At 30.6% G+C, this 12816-nt stretch overlaps 3 protein-coding genes across 3 annotated transcripts in view; 2 read left to right on the forward strand and 1 right to left on the reverse strand.

The window, feature by feature from the left end:
- Nucleotides 1–7096, forward strand: part of LOC142228754 (putative cytochrome P450 313a4) — a 47242-nt gene extending 40146 nt beyond the window's left edge. Inside the window, exons 7-8 of the mRNA XM_075299264.1 lie at nucleotides 15–453; nucleotides 6800–7096. Coding sequence (XP_075155379.1) covers nucleotides 15–453; nucleotides 6800–6990 — 630 coding nt within the window. The 3' untranslated portion in view covers nucleotides 6991–7096. The remainder of the gene's footprint in view (nucleotides 1–14; nucleotides 454–6799) is intronic.
- Nucleotides 1–12816, reverse strand: part of LOC142228753 (putative cytochrome P450 313a4) — a 170909-nt gene that overhangs the window by 123489 nt on the left and 34604 nt on the right. The gene's annotated exons all lie outside the window — the stretch shown is intronic.
- LOC142231191 (putative cytochrome P450 313a4) overlaps nucleotides 1–12816 on the forward strand; it is a 169246-nt gene that overhangs the window by 82318 nt on the left and 74112 nt on the right. The window lies entirely within an intron of this gene.

Consider the following 12816-nt stretch of genomic DNA (forward strand, 5'->3'; position numbering starts at 1 on the left):
TTTCCTTACTCCAGTCTTTTGAAAGTACTGCGACTACGGTTTTCAATACAATGTTGATGCTTGGCATGCATCCGGACATACAACAAAGAGTCTATGAAGAAATATCCCAAATCTATCCAGATGCCGAAGATGATGATGTTTTCGATGTTGCCTATGAAGATCTAAGTAAAATGGTTTATCTTGATCTCATACTGAAGGAGACATTAAGACTATTTCCTTCGGTACCGCTTATGGGACGCATGGTTAGAGGTGGAAATTTAGAATTAAGCAATGGAGCTGTTTTACCCGAAGGACAACGAATCATGATCGATTTATACAATCTGCATCGGAGCAAAGAGGTCTGGGGTCCTGACGCCGAGAGATTTAATCCCGATAATTTCCTCGCCATTAATATGGAGCAAAGACATCCTTTCGCATATATACCATTTGCCAAGGGTCTACGTAGTTGCATAGGTATGTATACCTTGTCATTCCGTTTGTAACACATTATTATTATATTAATTGTTTTGATGAAATTTTTGTCAAAATTTTATTCCTATGGAAATTTTTGTTAAAATTTTATTTCTATAGGAAATTTTATTTCTCCAGACAATTTTGTTGTAATTTTATTTTTATGGAAAATTCTGATAAATTTTATAAAAAATTTTAAAATTTTGTTAAAATCTTTTTCTATAGAAAATTTTGTTAAAATCTTTTTTTATAGAAAATTTTGTCAAAATTTTATTTCTATAGACATTTTATCAAAATTTTATTTCTACAGAAAATATTGTCCAACATTTTATTTCTATGGAAAATTTTGTCAAAATTTTATTTCTACAAAAAATTTTGTCAAAATTTTATTTCTATAGAAAATTTTGTCAAAATTTTATTTCTATAGAAAATTTTGTCAAAATTTTATTTCTATAGAAAATTGTGTTAAATTTTATTTCTATAGAAAATTTTTACAAAATTTTTTTCTATAGAACATTTTGCCAAAATTTTATTTCTATAGAAATTTTGTCAAGATTTTATTTCATAGAAAATTTTGTCAAAATTTTATTTCTATAGAAAATTTTGTTCAAATTTTTTTTCTATAGAAAATTTTGTTTAAATGTTTTTTTTATAAAAACATTTGTCAAAATATTATTTCTATTGACAATTGCATCAAAATTTTATTTCTATAGGAAACTTTGTCAAAATTTTATTTCTCTAAAAAATTTTGTCAACATTTTATTTCAGCAGAAAATTTTTGTCAACATTTTATTTCTACAGAAAATTTTGTCGAAATTTTATTTTCATAGAAAATTTTGTCACAATTTTATTTCTATAGAAAAATTTGTTAAAATTGTGTATATAGACCATTTTCTCAAAATTATATTCCTGTAGAAAATTTTGTCAAAATTTTATTTCTATAAAAAATTTTGTCAAAAAATATAGAAAAATTTTGTCAAAATTTTATTTTTATAACAAATTTTGCCAAAAAATATAGAAAAATTTTGTCAAAATTTTATTTCTATAAAAAATTTTGTCAAAATTTTATTTTATAGAAAATTTTGTCAAAATTGTATTTCTATAGACAATTTTCTCAAAATTATATTCCTGTAGAAAATTTTGTCAAAATATTATTTCTATAAAAAATGTCAAAAATATAGAAACATTTTGTCAAAATTTTATTTCTATAGAAAATTTTGTCGAAATTTTATTTCTACAGAAAATTTTGTCGAAATTATATTTCTATGGAAAATTTTGTCAAAATTTTATTTCTATAAAAAATTGTGGCAAATTTTATTTCTATGTAAAATTTTGTCAAAATTTTATTTCTATGGAAAATTTTGTCAAAATTTTATTTCTTTGGGAAATTTTCTCAAAACTTTATTTCTGTGGGAATTTTTGTCAAAATTTTATTCCTATAGAAAATTGTGTTAAATTTTATTTCTATAGCAAATGTTGTCAACATTTTATTTCTAGAGAAAATTTTGTCAAAAGTTTATTTATTAAGAAAATTTTGTTCAAATTTTATTTCTATAGAAAATGTTGTCAAAATTTTATTTCTATGGAAAATTTTGTCAAAATTGTATATCTATAGGAAATTTTATTTTTATAGAAAATGTTGTTAAAATTTTATTTCTATGGAAAATTTTGTCAAAATTTTATTTCTATAGAAGATTTTGTCAAAATTCTATTACTAAAGAAAATTTTGTCGAAATTATATTTCTATGGAAAATTTTGTCAAAATTTTATTCCTATAGAAAATTGTGTTAAATTTTATTTCTATAGCAAATGTTGTCAACATTTTATTTCTAGAGAAAATTTTGTCAAAAGTTTATTTATTAAGAAAATTTTGTTCAAATTTTATTTCTATAGAAAATTTTGTCACAATTTTATTTCTATGGAAAATTTTGTCAAAATTGTATATCTATAGGAAATTTTATTTTTATAGAAAATGTTGTTAAAATTTTATTTATATGGAAAATTTTGTCAAAATTTTATTTCTATAGAAGATTTTGTCAAAATTCTATTACTAAAGAAAATTTTGTCAAAATTTTATTTCTATAAAAAATTGTGGCAAATTTTATTTCTATGTAAAATTTTGTCAAAATTTTATTTCTATGGAAAATTTTGTCAAAATTTTATTTCTTTGGGAAATTTTCTCAAAACTTTATTTCTGTGGGAATTTTTGTCAAAATTGTATTCCTATAGAAAATTGTGTTAAATTTTATTTCTATAGCAAATGTTGTCAACATTTTATTTCTAGAGAAAATTTTGTCAAAAGTTTATTTATTAAGAAAATTTTGTTCAAATTTTATTTCTATAGAAAATTTTGTCAAAATTTTATTTCTATGGAAAATTTTGTCAAAATTGTATATCTATAGGAAATTTTATTTCTATAGAAAATGTTGTTAAAATTTTATTTCTATGGAAAATTTTGTCAAAATTTTATTTCTATACAAGATTATGTCAAAATTCTATTACTAAAGAAAATTTTGTCAAAACAAAATTTTTATTTTAATATATATAGGAAATTATATTTCTCTAGACAATTATGTCAAAATTTTATTTCTATAGAAAATTTTGTCAATGTTTTATTTCTATATAAAATTTTCTCAACATTTTATTTCTATAGAAAATTTTGTCAATGTTTTATTTCTATATAAAATTTTCTCAAAATTTTATTTTTATAGAAAATTTTGTCAATGTTTTATTTCTATATAAAATTTTGTCAAAATTTTATTTCTATAGAAAATTTTGTCAATGTTTTATTACTATATACAATTTTGTCAAAATTTTATTTCTGTAGAAAATTTTGTCTATAGAAAATTTTGTCAAAACTTTATTTCTATAGAAAATTTTGTCAAAATTTTATTTCTATAGAAAATTTTGGCAAAATTTTATTTCTATAAAAAAATTTTGTCAAAATTCTATTTCTATAAAAAATTTTGTCAAAATTCTATTTCTATAGAAGATTTTGTCAAAATTCTATTACTAAAGAAAATTTTGTCAAAACAAATTTTTTATTTTAAAATTTGTACATATGTTTATACCCACCATAATAATAATAAGTTTGTCATGGTACAAACGCCATGACAAACACATCGAAATATCTATTTCCGACTATATAAAGCATATATATTCTTGATCAGGAAGAAATTGTAAAACGATATAACCATGTCCGTCTGGTTATATCGTTTGTTAAAATTTTATTTCTATAGAAAATTTTGTCAAAATTTTATTTCTATAGAAAATTTTGTCAAAATTTTATTTCTATAGAAAATTTTGTCAAAATTTTATTTCTATAGAAAATTTTGTCAAAATTTTATTTCTATAGAAAATTTTGTCAAAATTATAGTACTATAGAAAATGTTGTCAAAATTTTTATTTTAAAATTTTTACATATTTTTGTACCCACCATAAGTATAACAAGTTTCTCATGGCATTTGTAACACATCGAAATATCGATTTCCGACTATATATAGCATATATATTCTTGATCAGGGAGAAATTTTAAAACGATATAACCATGTCCGACTGTCTGTTTTAATCATGCTACTGCTTTCAATAATGGAGATATCGTCCTGCATTTGGTCAAGTTCGAAGATGGGCTATATCAGTCCAGGTTTTAATATAGTCCCCATTTACACCGACCACCCGATTTGGGATCTTGGGCTTATAGAAACCGTAGTTTTTTATTCAATTTTCCTAAAATTGGAAATATAGAGATATTTTGGGACCAGAAAAAGGTGAGACGAAAATGGTGTGTATCGTTCTATGTTTTGTTGTAGCCCCCATATAGACCGATCTCCCGATTTTATTTCTTGGGCTTCCAGAATCCGTAGTTTTTATTCAAGGTACCTGAAATTGGTAATAGAGAAGTATTTTGCTTCCTGGGCTTTTAGAATTCGTAGTTGTTATCCAATTTACCTGAAATTCGAAATCTAGATGTATTTTAGGGCCATAAATAGGTGTGCCGAAAATTGTGGGTATGTGTCCATGTTTTTAGCATAGACCCCATATAGACCGATCTCCCGAAATAAATTCGTTGGACTGTCGTTTTTATCCGAGTTGCTTGAAATTGTAAATACAATAATATTTAGTTGTTATCGGTCCATTTGGTAAGGCATCCATATACACCGATTTAATTTTGTGAGGGTATAGAAGGTGCACTGATATCCTGAAAATAAAACTGAAAGTGACATTTCCAGGTTTTGCTTCTCGTAATAATTTGAATAAGGTCGTGGGTATTTAAGATTCAGCCCGGCCGAACTTACTGTCGTATATACTTTTTGTTCGAATAGACACCCTACGGCGAATTGTTGCAAATTATTTACAGCATTGGTACCAGTGCTCTAGTTTTTCAGAATTTTTAATTATTCCTAAACTGCTTTCGAGCAGAACTGGGCCTGGTCCAAACACACCAATGATTAGTCCTTTACCGGTCGTGGGGTTGATCCATTTCCCATGGGGTAATAATTGTTTTTGTTTTTTCAAGTTTCTAGGCTTTTTCTAATGCAACATTTTTTAGCGCATTTGAAAAAATAATAAAAACAAGTATATACGGCCGTAAGTTCGGCCAGGCCGAATCTTATGTACCCTCCACCATGGATTGCGTAGAAACTTCTACGAAAGACTGTCATCCACAATCGAATTACTTAAAACTTCTTAACATCGTTTTCTAAATTTTGAGTTAGTCCATACGTCGTATATATTAGACAAAAAAGTTATGTACAGTTAGTCTACAAATAATTACGAATCGATATGGACTTTTTGCACGGTACGTAGAGAGCCAGCATTGAAATATGGGGGTCGCTTATATGGGGGCTATATACAATTATGAACTTGATATGGACCAATTTTTGTGTGATTGGGTATCGATTTATCTGAGGGCCATATATAACTATGGACCGATAAGGACCTAGTTAGGCATGGTTGTTAACGACCATATACTAGCTCAATGTACCTAATTTAAACTCACTCGGATGAAATTTGCTCCTCCAAGAGGCTCCAAAACCAAATCTCGGGATCGGTTTATATGGTGCTATATATGATTATGGACTGATGTGGACCATGTTTGGCATGGTTGTTAAATATTATATACTACCACCACGTACCAAATTTCAACCAGATCGGATGAATTTTGCTTCTCCAAAAGGCACCGGAGGTCAAATCTGGGGATCGGTTTATATGGGAGCTATATATAATTATGGACTGATAGGAACCAATTCCTGCATGGTTGTTGGATACAATATAAGAACATCACGTACCAAATTTCAACCGAAGGGGAAGAATTGTGCTCTTCCAAGGGGCTCTGGAGGTCAAATCTGGTGATCGGTTTATATGGGGCCTATATATAATTATATATGCACGGGAGTTTGAAGCCCTATATTAACACCACGTACCAAATTTCTACTGAATCAGATGAATTTTGGTCTTCCAAGAGGCTCCGGAGGTCAAATCTGGTGATCGGTTTATATGGGGGCTTTATATAATTATGGACCGATGTGGACCAATTTATGCATGGTTGTTAGAGACCATACACTAACACCATGTACCAAGTTTCAGCCGCATCGGATGAAATTTTCTTTTCTTAGAGGCCTCGCAAGTCAAATCGGGGGATCGGTTTATATGGGTGCTATATATAATTATGGACCGATGTGGACCAATTTATGCATGGTTGTTAGAGACCATACACTAACACCATGTACCAAATTTCAGCCGGATCGGATGAAATTTGCTTCTCTTAGAGGCCTCACAAGCCAAATCGGGGGATCGGTTTATATGGGTGCTATATATAATTATGGACCGATGTGGACCAATTTATACATGGTTGTTAGAGACCATACACTAACACCATGTACCAAATTTCAGCCGGATCGGATGAAATTGGCTTCTCTTAGAGGCCCTACAAGCCAAATCGGGGGATCGGTTTATATGGGGGCTATATATAATTATAGACCGATGTGGACCAATTTTTGCATGGTTGTTAGAGACCATATACTAACACCATGTACCAAATTTCAGCCGGATCGATATGGCCCATTTGCAATACCATCCGACCTACATCAATAACAACTACTTGTGCCAAGTTTCAAGTCGATAGCTTGTTTCGTTCGGAAATTAGCGTGATTTCAACAGACGGACGGACGGACGGACATGCTCAGATCGACTCCGAATTTCACCACGATCCAGAATATATATACTTTATGTGGTCTTAGAGCAATATTTCGATGTGTTACAAACGGAATGACAAAGTTAATATACCCCCCATCCTATGGTGGTAGGTATAAAAATTTATTAATTAATTATTTTTTTTTTTAATTTTCAGGTTACCGATACGCTGATATGAATATTAAAACAACTTTAGCCAAATGCATAAAACGCTACAAATTTTCTTCTACAGCCAAAATGTCCGATTTGGTATGTGCAAATCATATTGTCTTAAAATTAGTCGATCGTCCACCATTGACCGTAGAAAGGAGAAAAACAGCAAAAGCCAGCAACAAAAATATAAATTAATTCTCATCAACTATTATGCTTTAATTTATTTTCAAACCATAGTTGAAGCTTGTTTTGTTTTTTTGTTTTTTATATTAAAATAAATATTAACAATTATTTCAAATAATTATCGAGTTTTTATACCGCAAAAATTAACAAATTCAAATCGGAAACAGTACCATACAAGGACGATAAAGACTGTTTTTCATATGTTTCGGTGTAAAAATAATATGTAAGTAAAGTAGAAAGTTGGACGGGGCCGACTATATCATACACCAAACCTCCCCTACTGGATTAGTAAACCTAAGCATTTGTGGTTTATCATTGAAATAGGGTTAGGAGATAAAGCATATTTCCATATTTAAGAAAATTAAGGGGTACACGTTTATGGGAGTTTCATCACAATCTGAACATATATGTCTGATATCATATATAGTTGTAGCTATAGATAATTTTGCACCTACAGTATTAGTATACAAGTAATATTGAGTCCATTATTAAAACAAGTGAGTAAAGTAGAAAGTCGGGCGGGGCCGACTATATCATATCCTAAACCACCAGTGCATTAGTAAACATAAGCATTTGGGGGCTATCATTGGTATAGGTTTGGGAGATGAATCGCATTTCCTTATTTATGAAAATTAAGGAGTACATGTTTATTGCAATTTTATCACAATCTGAACAGAAACGCCCGATATTAGGAGCTATACTTGGTTTTACACCTACAGAGTTAGGTTAGGTATAGTGTCAACCCGATATATCAGTCTCATTAGACTATTCAGTCCATTGTGATACCACAGTGGTGAACTTCTCTCTAATCATTGAGTGCTGCCCGATTCTATGTTAAGCTCAATGACAAGGTACCACCTTTTTAAAGCCGAGTCCCAACGGCATTCCACATTGCAGTGAAACACTTATGGCGATTTCGATTTCATTCTCGAAATTGATTAGTAAATATGAAGGATACTGTCATAGATTTTGGATCCTGCATCCCTCACATTATTATGAATTAACAATAACTTTGGAATGACACTATAACTTGGGCGAAATTGCAATGAGGGAAAATGTAGTGTAACACCAAGGCAACATATTTTTTGCGAAACGAAAACGCCCTTAGAGGAGCTTTGAAACACTCAGAAATGTCACCAGCATTACTGAGGTGGGATTATCCACCGCTGAAATACTTTTTTGATGTTTGGTCGAAACTGGGTTTGAACCCATGACCCTGTGTTTGCAATGCGAGCATGTTAACCATTACAACACGGTGGCTCCCACCTACAGAGTTAGTAGGCCACTAATATTGAGTTCATTATTAAACAAGTGAATAAAGTAGAAAGTGGGGCGGAATATATTATACCCTACTGAATTAGTAAACATTGTTTGTGGGGTATGAGTGGTATAGGATTGAGAGATAGCCCGCATTTCCATATGTAAGAACATTAAAGGATACATAGTTATGGGAGTTTATCATAGTCTGAACAGAAATGACTGATATTGGGAGCTATACTTGATTCTGAACCTACAGAGTTTGTATGCCACTAATATTGCTTCCATTATTAAAACAAGTATATACGGCCGTAAGTTCGGCCAGGCCGAAGCTTATGTACCCTCCTTCATGGATTGCGTAGAAACTTCTTCTAAACACTGCCATCCACAATCGAATTACTTAAGTTGCGGTAACGCTTGCCGATCGCAAAACCTCCTAACACCATCTTCTAAATTGTATGTAAGTCCATACGTGGATATAATAAATCAAAAAAGATCGATCCAATACGTATATAATTCAGTTTGACAAAATAGACATAAAATTTTGACAAAATTTTCTACAGAAATAAAATTTTAACAAAATTTTCTATAGAAATAAAATTTTCACAAAATTTTCTATAGAAATAAAAATTTTCTATAGAAAGAAAATTTCGACAAAAATTTCTACAGAAATAAAATTTTAACAAAATTTTCTATAGATATAAAATCTTGGTAGATTATTTTTGGCTTGAGTGGCAACCATGATTATGAACCGAATAAAATTTGAACAAAATTTTCTATAAAAATAAAATTTTGACAAAATTTTCTATAGAAATAAAATTTTGACAATGATGAAAATTTTATTATGAACCGAATAAAATTTTAACAAAATTTTCACTAGAAATAAAATTTTGACAAAATTTTCTATAGAAATAAAATTTAGACAAAATTTTCTATAGAAATAAAATTTTGGTAGATTATTTTTGGCTCTAGTGGCAACCATGATTATGAACCGATATGGACCAATTTTTGTGTGATTGGATCTATTTTGGTATGGTTGTTAGCGACCATATATTAACACCACGTTCCTAATTTGAACCGGATCGAATGAATTTTGCTCCTCCAAGAGGCTCCGGAGGTCAAATCTGGAGAACGTTTTATATGGGGGCTATATATAATTATGGACCGATATGGACCAATTCTGGCACGGTTGTTAAAGATCATATACTAACACCATGTTCCAAATTACAACCGGATTGGATGAAATTTGCTTCTCTTAGAGACTTCGCAAGCCAAATCTAGGGATCGGTTTATATGGGGGCTATATATAATCATGAACCGATGTGGACCAATTTTTGCATGGTTGTTAGAGACCATATGCCAATATCATGTACCAAATTTCTGCCGGATCGGATGAAATTTGCTTCTCTTTGAGGCTCCGCAACCCAAATCTGGGGATCGGTTTGTATGGGCGCTATATATAATTATGGACCGATGTGGACCAATTCTGGCATGGTTGTTAGAGACCATATACCAATATCATGTACCAAATTTCAGCCGGATCGGATGAAATTTGCTTCTCTTTGTGGCTCCGCAACCCAAATCTGGGGATCGGTTTATATGGGCGCTATATATAATTATGGACCGATGTGGACCAATTTTTGCACGGTTGTTAGAGACCATATACCAATACCATGTACCAAATTTCAGCCGGATCGCATGAAATATGCTTCTCTTAGAGGCTCCACAAGCCAAATCTGGGGATCGGTTTATATGGGGGCTATATATAATTAAGGACCGACATGGACCAATTTTTGCGTGGTTGTTAGAGACCATATACCAATACCATGTACCAAATTTCAGCCGGATCGGATGCAATTTGCTTCTCTTAGAGGCTCCATAAGCCAAATCTGGGGATCGGTTTATATGGGGGCTATATATAATTAAGGACCGATATGGACTAATTTTTGCATGGTTCGGATGAAATATGCTTCTCTTAGAGGCTCCATAAGCCAAATCTGGGGATCGGTTTATATGGGGGCTATATATAATTAAGGACCGATATGGACTAATTTTTGCATGGTTGTTAGAGACCATATACCAACACCATATACCAAATTTCAGGCGGATCGGATGAAATATGCTTCTGTTAGAGGCTCCACAAGCCAACTCTTAGGGTCCCTTTATATGGGGGCTATACGTAAAAGTGGACCGATATGGCCCATTTTCAATACCATCCGACCTACATCGATAACAACTACTTGTGCCAAGTTTCAAGTCGATACACGCAAAGAAAAAAAACGTTTGGAAAACGTGTACCGAAAACGTTTTTCTTTTGTTAGAGTTTTTTGAATTGCTTCGAAAATTTTAAACTTTTATCACCAAAAAAATTCGTTTGTTACAAAATTTTTATTTTTTCAATAAAAAAAGTTATTTTTGAAATAACAACACAGTCCATTTCGTTTATATCAAACACTGTTCTTTTCTGACTTTAGGTCTTTAATAAGACACATTTTACAGTTCAAAATTTAATATAGTACAATGTAATGGTGAACATTTTTTCGGAATCTTCCGAATATATCTGGAATATATGTAAAAAAAAACAAAAGCAAAAAAAAAAAAACTTTGGCCGAAGCAGGGATCGAACCCACGACCCTTGGCATGAGAGTCGGACGTAGCTACCACTGCTCCACGGTGCCAAACTAAATGTTTGTTTCTGTTAAATAAACTTTGTTTATTCGGTTCGTGGGCGCCGCAAGCTATGCTATATAAATATAACTTATATGGATATTTATCTATTGATGACCATAACAGGTACATAGCTCAGTGGTTAGTGTGTTGGCTTACAATGTGCATGGTCCGCGGTTCGATTCTCCGTCCAGGCGAAAGGTAAAAAAAAATTTTAAAAATTTATAAAATCGTATAATTTCTTCTACATTGTTGGTATTACAGGAAAAGGTGTTAAGAACTAAAAATCCTCGTGGATGTGAGAAAGATGTGAGGGACAATGCAATTAGCAAGAAAATAATGTTTTTTTTTGAGCTAGTCTTTATGAAATTGTTTTTACATCCTGGAAAAGAATAAACGTTTACCACAAAAAGTATATACTTTTCTTCCAAATACACTTCCTTACAGCGAAAAGCAAATGAGAAACGAACTTTGTTTGTCTAAAATTTCGTTTGGGAGGAAAGAATTATTTTTTTGCGTGTAGCTTGTTTCGTTCGGAAGTTAGCGTGATTTCAACAGACGGACGGACGGACGGACGGACAAGCTTAGATCGACTCAGAATTTCACCACGACCCAGAATATATATACTTTATGGGGTCTTAGAGCAATATTTCGATGTGTTACAAACGGAATGACAAAGTTAATATACCCCCATCCTATGATGGAGAATATAAAAAGAGGAACTCGCTCAATTAGTTGGGTAATAAATCCAAATATGTGTATGTACAAGCTAAATAGATCGTCTAATACATCAAAATTTGAAATTTAAGTAACGTTTGTTAATAAATAAGAGTATTATGGCAAACTTTGGGGAAAATCGAGCAATACATATATATGGGAGCTATATCTAAATCTGAACCAATTTTGATAATATTTGGGAACTTTGGTTGATATCACAGAATGTTACCTTATGCTAAATTTGAGTACGATCTGATAATAAATGAGGCCTCTATTGTAAAAATATCTAATAACCATATTTTTGCAATAGAGGCCTCATTTATTATCAGATCGTACTCAAATTTAGCATAAGGTAACATTCTGTGATATCAACATTTTTCAACATTGGGCTATATATATATATATATATATATATATATATATATATATATATATATATATATATATATATATATATATATATATATATATATATATATATATATATATATATATATATATATATATATATATATATATATATATATATATATATATATATATATATATATATATATATATATATATATATATATATATATGTGTGTGTGTGTGTGTGTGTGTGCAATACATATATATGGCAGATATAGCTGCCATATATATGCATTGCTCGATTTTCCCAAAGTTTGCCATAATACTCCTCTTTATTAACCAACGTTACTTAAATTTCAAATTTTGATGTACTAGACAATCTATTTAGCTTGTTCATAAATATATTAGCCGATTTGCATAAATTTGGATTTATTACCCAACTAATTGAGCGATTTCCTCTTTGTTTTTTTTTTTTTAATAATGGAAGCAATATTAGTGGCATACAAACTCTGTAGGTTCACAATCAACTATAGCTCCTAATATCAGACACTTCGGTTCAGACTGTGACAAAACTCCCATAACTATGTATCCCTTAATGTTCTTACATATGGAAATGCGGGCTATCTCGCAATCCTATACAACTCATACCCCACAAACAATGTTTACTAATTCATTAGGGGTGGTTTAGGGTATAATATAGTCAGCCCCGTCTGACTTTCTACTTTACTCACTTGTTTTAAATTATAATTTAACAACTTTGATTTTTTTCTACTGAAATTTTTTATGTGACAAATCAAAATGTATTTACCTTTTCCACCAATTAGAGGACCAAATCCAGTAATCAAT

Source organism: Haematobia irritans, chromosome 3, assembly GCF_050003625.1.
Source record: "Haematobia irritans isolate KBUSLIRL chromosome 3, ASM5000362v1, whole genome shotgun sequence".
Taxonomy (NCBI): domain Eukaryota; kingdom Metazoa; phylum Arthropoda; class Insecta; order Diptera; family Muscidae; genus Haematobia; species Haematobia irritans.